Below are 20,121 nucleotides of genomic sequence, written 5' to 3' on the forward strand. Positions count from 1 at the left end.
GGTTACTTCTCTTACAGGGATCATACTATGTCATCTGTTGAAAGGATGAAAACAGAATTTCATTTGGATGACAGTTTATTTATTATCTTACGTAATAATTGCTAGCCAACAGCATTTTTGGAAGAAGCATTAGAAATATTGTCAAGTTGCATGCACATTGCGTTTTAGCACCTTTCTAAAAGTAAACTAAAATTCTAGACGTTGCATAAAACTAAATTCATAACAAGTATTAAAGGTGAAGAAATGTCCAGATTCAGCATTATTCAAAGTCCTCAGGGAGAAATTTGTTCTTGTAGTATCGTTTCTAGTGGCGCTATGCAGTCTTACATCGATTTCCGGGGGGGGGGGGGGGGGGGGGTGGTGGGTGCGGCAGGCAGAGCTGTAGACTGTGCACTGTTCTTCAATAATTATGAATAAAGAAGAGCTGTGCAGGTAAGCGACCCGCAGTGCTGTCTGCTAACAAATCGATGCAAATCTGGGTAAATTTCTCCCTCTAGTGCCTACATGGAAAAGTTAAGTAATCCCTTCAGCTATTAAAACACTGTGGTGGTAAAATTGATATTTTATAGTAGTACAAAATAAGCAATAATGAATCTGCAGCTAATTTACGTGCCACGAGTTTTCCTCTATATTGATCTCACTCAGTTTGCACTACTGCCAAAGACTAATTTCAGTCTCTGTATATTTCTCCTCATTTATATGGACCTGCTGTTTTAGAACATAGAAAATATAGCAAGCTCAGAGGGGAAGTGGAAAATGATATAAAAGCAGCAAAGAGAGAGTATAAGCAGAAATCGAAAAGGGAATCCAAAAGTCTTCCATATGCAAATATATATATATATATATATATATATATAGTAAAATGGTACTTATTTAAAAAAAAAAATTCATTTATGGGATGTGGGCATCGTTAGCTAAGCCAGCATTTATTGTTGTTCCCTAATTGCCCTTGTTCAGAGGGCATTTAAGAGTCAACCACATTGCTATGGGTCTGGAGTCACATGCAGGCCGGACCAGGTAAGAAACCAGATGGGTTTTTATGACAATTGGCAAAGGTTTCATGATCATCATCAGACTTTTAATTCCAGATTTTTATTGAATTCAAATTTCACCATCTGCCGTGGTGGGATTCAAACCCAGGTCCCCAGAGCATTACCCTAAGTCTCTGGAATACTACTCCAGTGATAATACCACTGCCTCTCCCACTAAAAGGTGATGTGGAACTATAAAGGGAATTTACGAATCCAAGTAGATGGCATGGCTGAGGTACAAAGTGAGTACTTTGCGTCTGTCTTTACCAGGGAAGGTGCTGCTGCTAAAGCCCTTATGAAAAGGCAGGTAGGAATTAGAATGGCTGATGGGACTTAATGTTAAGTCACCAAGACTGGATCAGATGTATCTGAGGATACTGAGGGAAGCAGGGGTGAAAATTGTAGAGGCACTGGCCATAAGCTTTCAATTCTGCTTAGATACTGTATGATACCAGAGGATGAGAAAATTGCAAAAGTTTCACCTTTGTTCAAAAATGGTTGTAGGAATAAATCCAGCAAAAACAGGCCAGTTATTTTAACCTTGGTGGTGGGAAAGCTTTTAAAATAATAACCCGGGATAAAATTAACCGTCACATGAATAAATATGGATTTGTTGAAGACAAATCATGTTTAACTAATTTGATTACATTTTTCAATGAGATAAGACTGTGTTGATGAGGGTAATACGGTTACCATACATGGACTTCCAAAAGGTGTTTGATAAAGTGCCAAAAAGTTGAAGTCCATGGACTAAAAGGGACAAAACAAAAACAGAATTACCTGGAAAAACTCAGCAGGTCTGGCAGCATTGGCAGAGAAGAAATGAGTTGACGTTTCGAGTCCTCATGACTCTTTAACAGACTAAAAGGGACAGTGGCACCATGGATACAAAGTTGGCAGATACAAAGAGTAGTGGTGAATGTTTGTTTGTCATGCCGGAGGGAGATAGATAGTGGGGTTCCCTCGTGGCCAATATTAGGACCGCTGCTTTTCTTGATCTATATTAATTATTTTAATTAGGTGTACCGGTCACAATTTCAAAATTTGCAGCTGACACAAAACTTGGAAGTATTGTGAACTGTGGGGAGGATAGTGATAGACTTCAAGAGGACTCCGACAGACTGGTGGAATAGATGGACGCATGATGGATGAAATTTAATGCAGAGAAGTGTAAAGTGATATATTTTAGCAGAATGAATGAGGAAAGGCAATATAAATTAAAGAATATATTTCTAAAGAGGGTGCAGAAGCAGAGGGTTCAGGGGCCATATGTGCAAAAATCACAGAAAGTGGCAGGGCAGGTTGAGAAAAGCAGTTAGTAATTCATACAGGGATCCTGGGCTTTATAGATACACAGGGTATAAAAGTAAGTATGCTATGGTGAACCTTTATAAAATACTGGCTCAGCCTCAACTGGAATATAATGTCCAATTTTGGGCATCAACTTTAGGAAGATGTGAAGGCAGTGGGGAGGGTACAGAAAAGATTTATGAGAATGTTTCAGGTGATGAGACACATCAGTTACATGGGTAGATTGGTGAAGCTGGGGCTGTTCTCCTTAGAGAAGGTCCAGAGGAGATTTAACAGATATATACAAAATCATAAGAGATCTGGGCAGAGTAGTTAGAGAGAAACTTCTTTCAATGGTGGAATCAGAGACCCCAATTTAAGATGACTGGCAAATGAACCAGAAGCGACATGAAGAAAAACTTCTTTTAACATAGTGAGTGGTCAGGATCTGGAATGCACTGCTTGATAGTTTTGTGGTGTGCAATTCCATCGCAATTTTCAAAAGGGAACAGGATAATTGTCTGTAGAGAAAACCATTGCAGGGCTATAGGGAAAAGGCAGAGAAGGGGGGCGTTGGGGGGTGGGCGCTATGTAGCTCTTTCAGGGAGCCAGCAAGGACATGACAGGCCAATAGGGCTCCTTCTGTGCTGTGATCATTTTATGGTTTTATTATTTGATTCAAGTGACATCAATGCCAAGGAGGAACTGCCTTTACCTAGGTAAAGTCGTTCTATTCAATTCATTTCAAGCCACAACCTAGGAATGGCCTGTGAATTGCTCAAGACCGGAAAGTATTCTACTACCCCATTAAGCTACAGCATATTTAAGGTATGAAAGTGGAAACCAGGAAAGTGTGGGAATGCAGCATGTCATTCAAAGTTTCTTTTTGACTCTCCATGTTTAATTACCAAAAAAATAAAATGCACCAAGTACTCAAACTACTGAACTTACTTATTTCATATTCCATGGTTTCTAATTTCTGCTTGCATGATGTCATTTCTTCTACTACTTCTACAATCCGGTTGTCTCGATCAGTAATTTTCTGGTTCAGTTCTTTCACAAAACGCTCATAGTCTGCAATCTCCATGTCCATTAGAGTGCTTTTTTGAGCATCCTAGTACCACATTTGGAACAGTAAGCGTTTGATTTGAACAGAGTAACAGTTATCTGCACTGCATTTTTAGATTTCAAATAGTGTATTGCACTGTTAGTGATGTAGTGATGGATTTATTTCACAAGTATGAAATCAAGTCCCACTAAAGAGTTTCAGCACATAATCTAGATAGACATTTCAGTGCAGCCTAGGGGAGTGCCAGAGGTACCAATTTGTGGATGAACTATTAAACCAAGGTGTCAACTGCCAGTTTAAGCAGACTTAAAAGATCCCACGATACTATCCGAAGTTGAGCAGGCAGTCACCCATTGTCCTATCAATTCACATCATTTAACCAATGCCACCAAAAAGGGCAGATTAACTGGCCATTAAATCTTGGCTGTGGCTCAGTTGGTAGCACTCTTGCCTCCAAGTCAGAAGGTTCTGGGCTCAGATCTCACTCCAGGATTTGAGCACAAAAAAAAAATCAAGGCTCAGACTCCAGTGCAGCACTGAGGAAGCAGTTGGAGGTCTTCAGATGAGACATTAAACCGAGATCCCATCTGTCCTCTCAGGAAGATGTAAAAGATCCCACAGCCATATTTTAAAGGGTAGCAGGTAAGTTATGCCTGGTTGCTTGCCCAATATTTATTGCTCAATCAACATCACAAAAACAGACTGCCTGGTCATTACAACATTGCTGTTTGTGAGAGCTTATTATTTACAAATGTCTTACCACTTTCCCTACATTACAACAGTGACTACACTCCAAAAAGTACTGCATTGGTTAAAAACCTTGGGAAGTCCCCTGGTCATGAAACGCTTTATATAAATCCAAGTCTTACTTCTTTCTTTATCTATCTAATTTCATTGCCTATCTACAAAAAGCAGCGACTGCACTTCAAAGAAGTGATTTATTGGCTGTGTAGAGGGGAAAAATACACCTTCAGCCCCCTCCACCCCCACTATTCTTGTTAACCTTTAAATTTCTAACTTTTGGGTGACAACTACATTCATTTATCCAGACATGCATAAAGCTCACTTCCAAACAGGATAATTAAACTCCAGCCAAGCAGAGGCCAAGTAATTGAAATGATGCTGTCCACCAACTGCAGTGTATTTGGTCTTTTGAAGTTTCCTACCTTTCTCACAAGTGCCAGTTCTTGTGCTGTTTGCTGTAGCTGGTGTTTCTCATTTTGAAGTTGCTTTTTAAGTTCTTCAACTTCTTTCGACAGCACATGATTCTCCTGAAGAATACATTTTTTATATATATTGACAACTTGAAAAAAAAGTAAATCCTTGAGAAAACGGTTTGGACAGTTCTACAGAATGCATCTAAAAACATAAGGCATATGATGCTTCCATTACCTTGGACGTCTGCTCCTTAAGAAGCTTTAAGGCCTCGAGCTCCTTTTCAGCAGCTACCTTAGCTTTCTCAGATTCTAATATTTGTGCTTCCAGCTGTCTGACATTTGACTGCAAAGTTCCCAGATGAGTAAACATATCTTCCTTATCTGAAGCCAACTGTTTGTGCTGAATAGAAGGCATTAGAAATATAACACTAGATTAATTCAGAAATAAGGCAGCAGCTCATTTCTCTTAACATGTAAACAGAAGTATCTCAGGTAACATTTTATGCATTGTATTAAATCAGGAGATTCTAGAGTGATCAACTACACCTTTCTAATGTTGTCTCTACTGCAAACGCTTACTTCAAGTCAACTTGTCAAGATTAATTTGTTGTTTTTCTCCCCAAATGTTGAGTAAATAGAAATTTTTAAAAATCTGTATATTCTACCAAGGGTGCAGGTGAGATAGTTTAATGGGTCGTTTGGAAGAATTAGAATGGGCCAAATGATGAAGTAGAATGAACTTGAGCTGGATTATATAGCCTCAAACTTTATTCAAGATGGGCTGTTCATTGTTTTGCTTCTCTTACCCATGAAGTAGTGCCATAGCACCCAGGCAATTTATCCAGATACTGACATCCATTGGAGTAAGAGAGGATATTGTCCGGCAAGGATGAAATACAATTTGTTGCATGGCAGGATCCACCTCTTTTTCCAGAGCAGTCTTGAAAATCCTAATAATGGGCAGTACACTACTACAATATAATCCCAGAAACAAAAATGGTTGTCTACTCCATTAACATTCCTAACTTTATAAATTACTGCACCTTAAACAAAATAAAAATGGAAAAAAAAGTTAAATAGTGATGATTTATTTCACTGCATTACAAACAGCAATTTGTTTAAATTTGCAGTTTGACATAGCAAAGCAACTCAATCCCACATGGATCTTAAGAAAGAAAGAATGCAGGGGTGTTATTCATGGAACATTTCAGGAAGGCTGCTCTGCATATCCTACTTCCAGTAGGTAAGAGAAACAAAACAATGAACCGTCTATCTTTCTTAAAATCTGGAGGTCATATAATCCAGCTCTTCACAAGATTGTTGCAGAAAGATCACTTAGTTTACCTCAATTCATCCATTTTGAAAGATCCATTAAACTACCTCTCCTGCATCCCTGGTATACAGAAATTTTACTTTTTATTTACTCAACCTTTCAAAGAACAACAAATTAAACTACAATCAAGGGTAAGCATAGGTAAGACTATGATTTAACTCATTTTATGCTAGAAAGTTGGGCAACATTAGTAGGCTTGCACCCTGCCCCACTTGAAAAAAAAAACCAAGGAATAGAAACTGGCAAAAATTCCATTGGCTGTAGCTGATGTTATTAACATGGAAATATAAAATACTTTCATGTGCTATTGTTCACATATGATGAACAATTTATACAAGTTCAGGAGACAATATTCTTCACTATTTTAACATTACATGCATTTTGAAATAGATAATTCTTAAGTCATTTGTGAACAAACAAAACGAAATGGCAACTGATTGTACTCACATTCACTTAAAATGCAAATCATTTTTGAGAACTGTGATAAACAAAGCACTTTTCTTCCAGTGAGTACACCTTTAAGTATGCATTGCTAAAAAAGCATTCCAGTGCCTCATGCAGAGAAGCAACTTTTTTTTTCCTACTTGGTAGTGCAGAACCTGAATATTGCTGAAAAGAGAGACATGTTGCCCAAGCTTCTTGTCTTGCACTCATCAGGACAGATGCAAGAATGTCAAATTTCAAACGATCATAACAATTTATACTGCAGCAGCAAAGGCTGCTGACTGGTTGGCAAGTCAATTCTGATTGGCTGAGGTTTTGCATCAAAGAAAGCAATGGGTAACTATAGGCTCCTCAAGCGATCAACAATCAGCACCCTTCACTCCTATAGCATAAATTGTCGTGATTGTTCAAAATTTGGCATTCTTGCATTTACCCTAATGAATGCAAGATGAAAAACTGACAACATGTTTTTCTTTTCAGCAATATTCAACATTTCCTTTTGCACGTTAGGTTGTTTGGGGATGGAGAGTTTGCAATCAGCAGGAGTTTTCCATGATTTTCCTTGGCTTAAAGACACGAGTGGACTATTTTTCAAAAAAGAGCAATTTTCACTTTCTCCCCCCCCCAGCGGATTTGAATGCACTGAAAAAAAACTTATTTAATACATTGTCATTTATAGCTACATACCAGCCATATATTTTATAATGTTGACCAATGATAATTTGCAACAGATTACTTTCAAGTAATATACTGAAAACAATTTATACAAAGTAGTTTTATGTAAAAGAAATGCACTTCATTAAAATTTCCATTCAGAAAGGTTTGCTCAATTGCACACAGCAACATGCAGCATTGAATTGATTTGTTAAGTGTCACTGCCACCAAATCTGTGCTCACCTCTCCCACGATACTCTGCAAGAATCCTTTCAGTCTGGCATTCACCATGCCCACAGCACAGAGACCATCAAGAACAAAGTCAACAATGATTCTTTGCGGTTTCACTCATGGCACCTTACCTCTCCTCCTCCTCTCTGCAGCAATGTGCATAGTTGACCACTCTTTCTGGCTCCAAAACCTCCTCTCAATGATATAATTGGTAGAATTGCCATTCCTTGGTTGCACTCCTACACGTTCCAATTTTAATTAACACACCTCCATCAACGGCATCTCTGCATGCTCTCAAGCAACTTGTGAGGTCTCCAAGGTTTCACCCTCTGTCCCCTCCGTTTCCTCACTTGTCTGAGCAAATTTATCCATAGGGATTGGGCTGGTTTCCATACATCTGTTGATGACGCCCAGCTCTATCTCCCTATAAAATTCTCAACTCAGTGACTGCTTTTGTGTTGTCAGATTACTGTTGAATAGAGTCATGATTAATGCAGACCTTTCCTTTAATTGAATTTGGGAAAACCAAAGCTATCTTATTGATTTTCTAGAAGAACTGTTTCCCCACCACCGCCCATTCTGGCTGCTTGCTTAGGCTTAACCACATGGTACACAATCTTGGTCTGCTGAAATAAGATTCAAGCAGCTGATGCTACCCATCATCAAGACCATTTATTTTCATGTATGCAAGATTTCATGTGTCTGTCCTTATCTCATCCCATTGCCGCTCAAAGCCTAATCCATGCTTTCATTATGTGGAGACTCCATTTCTCCAAAACTCTGACCACACTATGCTGCCAAGATTCAACCCCCATAAATGATCCAGAACTACCTTGTTTGCACTGAGTATACAAATCCTTGTCCTTATTAAGTCCTTCCATTGCCTCATCCCACTCTGCCACTGCAACCTTTCACTCCCACATCACAGCTTGTGACCTAGCTTCCTGTGCACCCTCTAAGTTCTCTGCTCTGCTACTGTGACAGAGTTTTCAGCAACTTTAATCCCACTATTTCTAACTCCTTCCCTAAATCCTTTCACCTTGCCACTTTTCTCCCCGCAGTTACAACTATTTGCAAAACCTAGCATGCCAATCATGCTTTTTGACACCTTTCTTAATTCATATTGCTGCACACGCTCTGTTTTCATCTTTGTAAAGCATCATTGGCTGTTTTCTATGTTAAGGGGACTATAGAAATACAGATTATTGCTATTGTCACTACTGACTAGGTCTTACAAAATCCTGTTACAAGGTTTCAAAATAGTTCTTTAAAGATTTTAATTACGCAGTTGAAACAGACGAAGGTGCATTGTGAACTTCTTTATTTTATCAATGAAAAAATATTGCTCAGTAGGCAGCAGCAGAGGAACACCGCATCGCACCTGGTGAAGACATGCATGTAGCTGTTGTGTAAGTTCCTCCATCTGACGTTCACAGTTATTTGCTCGCTCCTTTTCCATATCCAGTTTTTCTTCTTGTTTCTCATATTCTAGCAAAAGGTTCTGAGCCAAAGAAACATGATCTTAAATAAACTATAGCATTTAAAGTTGTTAAACAGTTACTCTGTACTATAAACATTCTTTTTTGTCAATTTAGTTGCCTGTTATTTTAAACAATGATTTAATAAGCTTTGCCACTGATTAGCTCAGCTGTTGAGACAAGGCAGGTCTAAGGCTTGATGCTCGCCTGACTCAGCAGTTTCCTGTTGGGGCAGCGGTAAGAATGTCTTAAGGCCATAGGCTGGGAAAATAAATACAAACAAAATAAATAAATAAAATCAGGCAAATCTTCCAATCTTGATTTCTATGCAGCTGGATGCACATGTGTATATGCTGGTCGAGAACAGAATCTTTTTGGTTGTTACTGCCCCCAGGTAGGCTGCCATTCAAGGTTTATACACGGCTAACAACCATACAGGTGAGGCATCAGAAACTAAGTGGCACCTGTGGGACCGTAGCTCAACAAAGAGTGAATGCCATCAAAACATTTGGGAAGAAAAATGTGTGAAAAAAAGGAAAGAAAAATAGTAAGTGTCATTTTCTTACATGGAGAAGAGACCTTTCTCAGCAGTACAAAGCTCAGCATATGACCATGTGTGTTACCATTAGCAAACTTCAACTCACTTGTGATACTATAAACATCTCACTCTGAAAACTTGCAATCAATCATCAACCTGGAATCTGATTCAGGGTGAAACTGAAATCAGAAGATCCTGCAATATAAATATGCTGAATTGACCCAGCTCAATGAAATGTCTTCGAATTATGACTATTTTTATGCCCAGTCAATCTTCCAAGTTGCTCTAATGAACATAATACATATTCTTGTAACAATTATAGCGATTGACGAGGTTAAAATTAACCTTATAATTATGGCTAGTTTAATATCTTTGGAACCAATATCTATACAGTAAATAATAGCTGTCTAGCAGTGATTAGAAGTAGGAAATTCATAGTCTGGTTCAAATTACTATACGATCTGAGAGATCAAAGCTAATGTGAGCTCTAACATTGAATTCTGGAGAAGAAATTACCTAAAGAAATTATACCCTTGTGTTAATTATAATAATGGAATTGGTAGGAGTGTTTTTTATTTTCATTCTTTTTTAGACAGTGGGTGTCATGGGAATAACAACAACCACAATGCACCAGTTTTCAAATTTACTTAATTTATCCAGGTCAAAAGCAATAGGAGCACCCTACCCAATATGTCTTCTCAGTTGAACTTCTACCTGTGCTTTCTCTTTTTCAGTAAATTCCATAACGAACTCCAAGCTTTACTTCATGTACTTCCCTAAGCTTACTTAACATCACCTCATGTGAAACTTTACTGAAGCCTTTCTGAAAAGGTATATTATAGGGCTTTCCAATAACCACTTTGAATGTCACTTCATCAAAAATGAATTATAGACAAATCAGACTCTCTCTGTCTATTGCTGTTTTCCCCACCCACAATTTTAAGTATTTAATAATGTACCTTGTAGCTTTCTGCTCCTTGCATAATTTCTTTTATGGAAGACGACAATCTGTCTCGCTCGGACTTTACAATCTCTATCTCTTCTGTTAACAGTAGCACCTAATTGGAAATAAACATCTCTTTATATCAAAGAGCATACTGTGTAGGCGCTAATTTTAAATGGAAACTGAAAATTTTGACTGGTACTTTACCTGTTTTTTACTGGCATCAAGTTCTTTTTTAGCTTTCACAGCAACAGCTTTAATCTTGTTTATTCGGTTTTCCTTGTCATTGCTTACTTTTTCTAGAGCGACTGTTTAAAATGAGAACATTACAAGTAAAGCACAATTTTTCTTTCAAGAGCATTGCTCTTAGAATATGACTTTCATGGGGTTTCTCAAAATAATGCAAACATTGGTGCTGTCCAAGAGTTTCCTCTTTGGGTCACACAGAGTGGTCACTAATGGAGTACAAAAAAAAGAAAATGAGAGATTTTGGAGTTTGGCAAGTGTGGAATTTGATTCAAAGAGGGAAGTATTGCTTTTTGCCTCTGTTATGACCCAGCTGTTGGCAAAGCTGAGTTATTTAACAATCCCAGAGGAAAACTTATAAATAACTGTCATAACCTATATTTTTAAGTGGTATGTTTGAGATGCAACTCTAAATTAAGGGATCAGACCACCAGCTCTTTAGGGGTTTTATATTAAACTAAATGAAACATTTGATTAAGTTACAACACATTAAACACATATATGTGGCTACAAATTACTACTATCATAATCTTTAACAAATTCCCAGTCTCCAATAAGGCAACAGCACCGAAAACCAGACACCAGGCAAAACATTATCATCTTACGAATTCAAAATGAGGTTCTTTTCACTTTGGTTCCTGTGGAGACAGTTGGAGGCTTACAGCTGCTTTGACCTTACATCGCCTCTGCTCCTGCACACACAAAAGCTGCTATTCGTTGTATCCAGCACATCTTATTGAATGTAAATTCACATTGTATCACCAGCCTCTATCTGACAATGAAACGCCTTTCATAGTACCATTTTTTTTAGTAATATAAACATTGCTTGGTCTCTGCTATCTCGGTGCCAGATTTCACCCCACTTCTTAAGTGCTCTATTCAACAAAACGCAAATGCACCTCTATTTCTCTGTTTACATATCCAAACTATTCCTCAAAGCATCCAGACTAGCTGGCTTTAATCCAATTAAGACACACCCACAGACTAAAGCTCTATTTTAAAAGAAAAATATTTTCCAATAGTATTATATACATTAATAGCTTCATGACAGCCTCTAATACTTGTAATGTAAGTTTGAGGCAGTATGTAAAATTTTTTGTCCAGAGTTTTAACTTAGTTTAAGTAAGCATGTAAATTAAAAAAATTATATAAAAATAAAAAGAATCTAGACAAAAATATCGCAGAGCACATTGCATGTCTAAACTGTAGTATGTGGGAGCTTGCAGACAGTGAAATTGTTCCAAATGAACATGTCTGCAGTAGAAGTCTCCACCTTGAATCTCTGAAATAAAGTGAGTATGGTGGATCATCCACTGCCATTTCTGCCAGCTCCAGGATGATGCCACCACCAAAGGCATCTTCCCCTGCCCTCCCCTTTCAGCATTCCGAAGGGACTGCTTCCTCTGCAACACCTTTAGTCTATTCCTCAATCACTCCTAACACCACTTCCTTCCTTAGGGGACCTTTTCATGCAAGCACAGGAGATGCAACACCTATTCTTTTACCTCCTCCCTTCTCACTGTCCCCCAAACACTCCTTCCAAGTGAAACAGATTTACTTCTGCTTTTTTCAATTTAGTATACAGTATTCTCTGTTCACGATGTGGTCTCCTCTACACTGGGGAAACGAAATGCAGACTGGGTGACTGCATTTCAGTCCGCAAGCATAAACATGAGCTTCGGGTTACTTGTCACTTTAATTTTAATTCTCCATCTTGCTCCCACGCTAACCTTTCTGCCCATGGAATGCTGGTTTTCAAGAGAAGCTCAATGCAACCTTGAGGAACAGCACTTTATCTTCTGACTTGGCACTCCACAGTCTTCTAGATAAACATTTAATTCACAACTTTAAATCATATCCTCTGCCTCCATCTTGCTCTGTTTTTTTTCCTTAGATTGGTCTCATCCTGTATCAATTCATGTTGCGTTCAGATGGTTTTTATGTAGCCATTTATGCCTCATTTGGACACAATCTTTGTTTCTTTACTACATTTATTAACACTCCCTTTGGCTGTTGCATCATGAAATCTTTTATTTAATCCCCTCTGCCCACCACCCTATCACAGGGCTTTCCTTTTGTTATTCTTATCTCTCACCCCTTCCACTGCTTAAAAGCTCTTACATTTCTATCTTTCTTCAGTTCTGATGAAAGGTTACTCGATCTCCATTACAGGTTTCAGGATGGCAACATGTAACTAGTGAAGTGACATAGGGATCAGTACTGGGGCCGCAATTGTTTACAATATATATTAATGACTTGGATGAGGGAAGTGATTGTACTATCACCAAGCTTGCGGCTGACACAAAAATAGGTGGGAAGCAAGTGGTGAGGATAACACAGAGTCTACAGAGGGATATAAACAGTGAGTAGGCAAAACTTGGCAGACGGAATATTATGTGTGAAAATGTGAGGTTATGCATTTTGGCAAGAAGAATAGAGGAGCTGAATATTATTTAAATGGAGAAAGACGGCAGAAAGCTACAGCACAGAGGGATTTGGGGTCCTCATGCATGAATCACAAAAAGCTAGCATATAAGCTCAGCAGGTTCAATAGGGAAGGCAAATGGAATGTTGGCCTTTATTCCAAAGGGAATGAAGTATAAAAATAGGGAAGCCTTGCTAAAACTATACAAAGCACTAGTTAGACCACACCTAGAATACTGTGAACAGTTTTGGTCCCCTTATCTAAGGAAAGATACATTGGCAATGGAGGCAGACCAGAAAAGGTTCACTAGGTTGATCCCAGGTACGGAGGGGTTTTCTTATGAGGAGAGGTTGAGTAGGTTGGGCCTGTACTCATTGGAGCTTATAAGAATGAGAGGCGACATCATTGAAACATAAGATTCTTAGGAGCCTTGACATGGTAGATGCTGAGAGGTTGTTTCCCCTTGTGGGAGAGTCTAGGACCAGAGGGCATAATCTCAGAGTAAGGGGTTTCCCATTTAAGACAGAGATGAAGGGGAATTGCTTCTCTCAAAGGGTCATGTATCTGTGGAATTCTTTACAGCAGAGGGCTGTAGAGGCTGGGTCGTTAATTATATTCAAGGCTGAGATAGACAGATTTTTAATCAGTAAGGGAATCAAGGGTTATGGGGAAAAGGCAGGAAAGTAGAATTGAGGATTATCAGATCAGCCATGATCTCACTGAACGGCGGAACAGATTTGATGAGCCGAATGGGCTACTTCTGCTCCTATGTTTTATGGTCTTATGAAACTTTTTAACACCGTCTCTCCACAGATTTCCAGCACGTGTAGTATATGGCTTTTGTAAAACTTCCTCATAACTGACTAAACTGTCACAATTGAAAGACAAACGTGAAACCAAGGAACTTGTAACACATAAATGGAACAAAGCATAGGAGATTGCTTAATACTATGTTCTACTTGTGCATGTGAAAGTCTTAAATTTACTTGTTTTATTTTCAATTACAGTTTCTGTTAAAGTAAATGCACATAAACGGGTAAAATAACACTGCTTTAACAAGAATACGCACATTGGATATTGGGTGTGGTTCAATATAGTAGAATCAGTTCAATTTCACAGAGCCAAGTTGTAGGACAATTTAGCAGAGCCAAATTTAGCTACTAATAGTCAAAAATATTTTGGGAAAGTTATTCAATTCCTATTTGATACAATATTGAATACTTGAACTTTAAATTTCAACAGAAGTGATAGGAACTGAAAGGAAACCATACCTATTTTGTCATTCAGTTCTACAACAGTGCTTTGTATGGTATTCTCTTCATTGGATGTTTTCTGCATCAAGTCCTGTATTGAAAGCAAGGAAACAAAGGTTACCCCCCTTCTTCATTGTTCAGTATTTTTTACATTATACTGTATCTTGAAACAGCAAGCAAAATACCAGTACCCTTTTCCTTCAAACTGCAAGATTGTCAACCATTATCCTCTGCAAAATATAAAATTTACTGCTCAATATTAGATTCCAAATGTGAAAAAATTGACTATTCATATGTACCCCAACTACAGCTTCAAATTCTCAGTTGAAGTGATAGAAAGCCAACTTAATTCCACGTTCAATTAGTTACAACAAGGCCAATTTTTATTTTAGTATAGATATAAAATATTGCATTTATTAACAATTTTATTTGCAATTGTTTTTGTCTGGCAGTTGCAGGCAGTTTCTTCTCGTCAAGCCTACTGCTCATAATAAATAATTCCTCAAAGATTCTATACAGACCGCATCTTTCAAGGAATTAAGTTCTTTGGCAAAATTAATCATGGTACACAGACATGACATGGCAGAGGTGGGCAAAGGTTTAAAATAAAAAAAAGTTTCAGAACAATGCAAACCAACAAAGAGCCACAAAAGAGCTGTGAATCTAAAATGAATGATTTAAGTTCTATTCAAATTCCTTTCAGATTGGAAAGATTTTAGAAAGAACAAAATACTTACAAATCAATTTGGCTGTTGTGCAGAAATAATTTGTTAACCTGCTTTCCAAGCAGGTATTCAGCACTAAGAAATTTATGCATAGCATATAAACTAGATTACAATGAGAAATTAAACACATATCTTCTACAGTTACTTCAGTATATTAATAAACATACCTGAGGGAGACATCTTGGGGTGACAGATACATGCTGATCACTCCTAGTTCCTAGTTCTCAGTCAGGTGATAAAAGCATTCAACACACTTCCTGGAAGCTCAGCTTAAACCCAGACTCTCAGGTAACAAAAAAGACTGTGACAATTCCTAAGGCTATTGGATTACAACACACTCCGTTCAGACACATTAATTATGTACTTCAGTTTCATTTAATATATTTAAATTTTCATATAAATGGTTACCTTCAATTTTTGAAGCTCCTCTTTAAACTTTGATAGCTCAGACTCTTTTTCATTCAGCTGGCACTTTAATTGTTCCTCCTTTTCTTCTATTGCTTCTTTTTCAGCTTTCTCATTCTGTTCCTGTTTTTCTGTATCCAAGTTCTCAAGCTTCTCTGTAACATTCTGAATATGAACGAGCAGATCTTCATTTTCCTGGGTGATTTTTTCACATAGGTTCTGCAACTCTAACAAATCTCTTTGCAATCCTTCCTTATCTAACAGTGCTTCATCTAGATGCTTTTGCACAAGAGTTCTCTCTTTTCTGAGGTCATCTATTAAACAACTGAGTTCAGTCTGCTGATCTCTATTTGCATTACTTTGTAATTCCAATTCTTGTTGCAATTGTTGTACACGCTCATTGCACTGCAGCACCACAGAATGCTTTTCCTCCATGATTTTTTTCACAGATTCCTCCAGTATTTGCACTGCCTCAATTATGTCTAACTCAGGAGTATCACTTGTAAAACTGAAGACTTCTTGTTCAAGAATCTTAATTATTGCAAGTTTAACATCACAAAGTTTCTGTTTTTCAGCTCCATCTGCTAGTTGGAGTTTGTCTCTTTCCTGAGTCAGAATTTGTAGCTGTTTATTGAGATCTTTAAGTTTTTCTTCATTTGCTCCCAAATTTTCATTTTGTAAATTGAACATAGCTATATCTTTTTGTAAAGCCTCCTTTTCTTTTTCTAACTTTGTAATACAGTTTCCCAGATTCTTTGTTTGGGAGTCCAAATATTCTTTCTCAGTAACAATAGCTCCTAGTCTGTTTTCCATCTCTCCTAGTTTTTGACAAGTAGACTCCTTTTCTGAAGTTGCCTCTTCCAACTGATGTGCAATTTCATCCAATCTTTGCTGCAATTCACATTTGTCCTTGTCCAATACTTGCATTTGCTGTTGAAATTCTGCACCTTTATGCTGCTCCACCACAAGAGATTGTTTCAAACTACTCATTGACTCTTCAGAATCATTCACTGCTGTGAGTAGTTCCTCTTTCTCTCTGATTAAAGTGTCCATTTGTTCTTGCAAGTCCTTTAAGTTTGTCTCTTTCTTCTGCATTAAATTTGTCAATTCTTGATTCTTCTCTTGAAAATTACTTACAGTTTGCTTCAGTTCTTTAACCCCCGCAAATTCAGTTTGCAGCCTGTTGATAGTTTCCAGAAGAGAATCCTTTTCATTAAAAACTCTCCTCAGTTTCTGCTGCAGGTCATGAATTTCATCAGATTGTTGTTGCTTCATAACTTCAAACTCATAACTGATCTTTGAAGCAGATTCTCCTAATTCAGTCTGCAATACTTCCATTGTTTCACGCAAATTTTCATACTGACACTGTGTTTCTTCTTTCTCCTCCAATAATGTTTGGCACCTCCTCTTCAAATTGTCTATTTCGAGAAGTGATTCTAGTTTCTCTTTTTCAGCTGTAGCATCTAAAGTTTGCTCGAGCACTGTAATGTCTTTTTTATGTTGCTCTGTTATAATCTGCATTTCACAGGATTGCTGGGCCACTGCCATTTCACAACGGTCATTAGTAGATTGAAGTTCATCTGTCAATTTTGTAACCACATTCATATATTCTTCTTTGGATAGCTGGAGTTCATTTATCTTAAACTCCCAGTCCTCTTGTTCATGGAAAAACTCCTCTTTAGTGTGGTGCAGCTCCATCTCTAGCTTCTCTTTTATATCTTTCACATAGGAAAGTTCATCTTGTAACAAACTTTGCTGCAATTCTAATTTTTTCACATAATTCTCAAGATACTTCATCTTCTCATTCGATTCAAAAACTGCTTCATTTGGGATTTCTTTTCGGACCTCATTTTGCTCTTCTGTAATTTTTCTTATATGTTCCTTCAGTTGATTCAACTGATGTTCATAGTTGGTCCTATTAGTGAGCGCTTCACTCTCCAGACTTTTTTCTTTCATTGAATGTTTCTCTGTTAAATCTTGTTCCAACTTCTTAAGTTCCCTCTCATGTGCTTTGACGGTAGATTCAAACTGTTGCTTCAACATTGTCACTTCTTCATGATGGGAGACTTGGATTATTTGCAACTCCTTCTGGAGTTCCTTCATTTCATTTTCCTTTCCAGCAACAGCATCCCCATTACTTTCTTGTAGCTTTCTAATTTCACCCTTTTGCTTCTCAGCAGTAGTTTCTAATTGCTGTTTCAATTGTAATATCTGATCCGCAGAGGCAATTTTAACTGCATTTAATTCTTCTCCCAATCTCTTTGCTTCAGTTTGCTGAGCTGAGTAGGCTTCAAGTTGTTGCTCAAGTTGTCCAATATAGGTACTATGCTTCAGATTTGATGTTTGAAGTTCATTTTCTAACCTGGTTACTTCCTCAGTGTGTTTTGCATGAGCAGCTTCCAATTCCCCATACAAAGCTTCAATTTTGTTTAAATGCTGGTTTTTTAACAATTTCAGCTCCTCCTGGAATTCTGTTTCTCTTGACAGTGCATCCTTAAAAGTACAAAATACATTTTAATCATAGTTCATGGAAATATGGCATTCACCTCAAACTGAAGTTATATTAATATTCATCTGAACAATTTATAAACATGGGAGAATATGATATTCAGTAAGATTAATGGAGAAGCCATTGTTTTTTTTAAATATTGCACAGAAGCTACAATGATCCTCACAGATTTGAAGCACCTTAGCGTATACAAACTTCACTACAACAGTAAGCATTGTAGAATGGGCTTGTGTTCAAAAGTCTAAGTATAAAATTTTGCTACTAAATGCCAACAAAAAGGCAATGCATTTCTCCCGCAAAGGCAATCTATGATATTTAAATGTGGAATATTTCTGTTTGAACAGGGATAGTCATATCAGAGCATAAATAGGAAGCAGCTACTGAGCCAAAACAAGCTACACTCTCGGTGCAGTATTCATCCAAATCAGTTCGCCTAATGAGGTAACAACATAGTAAAAAAAATGCTTGGAATAGATGTCCCAGCACTTGCAAAGCAGAAAGATGGATTAAAATTGAGTCTAGATTCTTTGAAAGATAAATCTATCTTTGTCTTTTTCAGATGCTGATGGACAGGCTGCATGTTTGTGGCATTTTCTAAAAGGACACAATACTTTAACAAAACTTAGATCAGAAGGACAGAAAAACAAATAATGGTATTAATGTTTTAAAATTCTACTTGTTTAAAAAAATAAATTACAATAACAAAATTCTCTTGCTTCAAACAGACTTACGGTTGCACTTTTTAAGAATGGGGAAGTACACTGGTAAACTTTGGGAACAGTAGCAGGGTGGTAAAGTTACTAGAATAATATCCAGAGGCGTGGCTAATGCTTTGGAGACAAGGGCTCAAATACTACCATGGCAGCTGGTGAAATTTAAATTCTTAATGATAATCTGGAATAAAAGACTCATCTCAGTTATGATGACCAGAAAGCAACAGGACTGTCATAAAAACCTGTCTAGCTCACTCAAGTCCTTCAGGGAAGGAAATCTGAGCTCCTGGTCTGGCTTGCACGTAATTCCAGACCTACAGCAATGTGGTAGATTCTTAACTGCCCTCTGAAATGCAAGTCACTTAGTTGTATCAAAATTGATAAAGAAAAGTTGAAGAATAAAACCAGTGGGTGACTTGGCATCGACCTAGACACCAGAAACGACACACCTAACCTGTTGACCCTGCAGTGTCCTCCTCACCAACATCTGGGCACTTGTGCCAAAATTCCAGAGCAGTCCCACAGACAGCCCGACATAGTCACAGTCACCAACGTCCCAGATGTCTCCATCACCATTCCTAGATATATCCTGTCCCACAGGCAGGACAGATCCACCAGATACGGTGGCACAGTAGTATACAGTTCTCAACATTGACTCTGGATCCCATGAAGTCTCATGGCATCAGATCAATCATGGGCAAGAAAATCTCCTAATTACCATGTACCATTCTCTGTGAGCTGATGAATCAGTACTCCTCCATGTTAAACAACATGTGGAGGAAGCACTGGGGGAGCAAGGGCACAGAATGTACTCTGGGTGGGGGACTTCATTGTCCATCATTAAGAGAGGCCCAATAGCACCAGTACTGATCAAGCTGGCCGAGTCCTAAAGGGCATATCTGCCAGACTGAGTCTGCAGTGGGTGGTGAGGGAACCAGTAAGAGGGGAAAATCTACTTGACTTTGCCCCCATTAATCTACCTGTCATAAATACATTTGTCCATGACAGTGTTGGTATGGGTGACCATTGCACAGTCCTTGTCCATCTTCACACGGAGGATACCCTCCATCATGTTGCATGGCACTACCACCGTGCTAAATGGGGTAGATTCAGAACAGATCAAGCTGCACAAAACTGGGCACCATGAGTTGCTGTATGCCATCAGTAGCAGAATTGTATTCAACCACAATCTGTAATCTCATTGCCTGACATATCTTTCACTCTACCATTATCATCAAGCCAGAGGATCAGCCCTGATTCAATAAGGGATGCAGGAGAGCATGCCAGGAGCAGCAACAGAGTTGCCTAAAACTGAAGTGTCAACCAGGTAAAGCTATATCACAGGATTACACTTCCACTAAACAATGGAAGCAGCATGTGATAAACAAAGTAAAGCCATGTCACAAGCAATGCGTCAGATCAAAGTTCTGCAATCCAGCCGCATTCAGTCATGAACGGTGGAGGTTATATTCAAGGCTGAGATAGGCAGATTTTTAATCAGTAAGGGAATCAAGGGTTATGGGGAAAAGGCAGGAAAGTGGAGTTGAGGATTATCAGATTAGCCATGATCTCTGAGTGGCGGAGCAGACTCGTTGAACCAAATGGCCTACTTCTGCTCCTATGTCTTATGGTCTTACTAAACAACTAATTGGAGGAGGAAGCTGCAAAGATATCCCC

At 38.2% G+C, this 20,121-nt stretch overlaps 1 protein-coding gene across 1 annotated transcript in view; it reads right to left on the reverse strand.

The window, feature by feature from the left end:
• The window catches only part of LOC121284040 (GRIP and coiled-coil domain-containing protein 2), a 78,219-nt gene that overhangs the window by 38,422 nt on the left and 19,676 nt on the right, over positions 1 to 20,121 (reverse strand). The window contains exons 6-13 of the mRNA XM_041199003.1: positions 15,226 to 17,715; positions 14,111 to 14,183; positions 10,376 to 10,476; positions 10,185 to 10,283; positions 8,591 to 8,710; positions 4,783 to 4,947; positions 4,557 to 4,661; positions 3,273 to 3,435 (exon numbers count right to left, since the gene is read on the reverse strand). Coding sequence (XP_041054937.1) covers positions 3,273 to 3,435; positions 4,557 to 4,661; positions 4,783 to 4,947; positions 8,591 to 8,710; positions 10,185 to 10,283; positions 10,376 to 10,476; positions 14,111 to 14,183; positions 15,226 to 17,715 — 3,316 coding nt within the window. The remainder of the gene's footprint in view (positions 1 to 3,272; positions 3,436 to 4,556; positions 4,662 to 4,782; positions 4,948 to 8,590; positions 8,711 to 10,184; positions 10,284 to 10,375; positions 10,477 to 14,110; positions 14,184 to 15,225; positions 17,716 to 20,121) is intronic.

The sequence above is a fragment of the Carcharodon carcharias genome, chromosome 11 (assembly GCF_017639515.1).
Source record: "Carcharodon carcharias isolate sCarCar2 chromosome 11, sCarCar2.pri, whole genome shotgun sequence".
Taxonomy (NCBI): Eukaryota; Metazoa; Chordata; class Chondrichthyes; order Lamniformes; family Lamnidae; genus Carcharodon; species Carcharodon carcharias.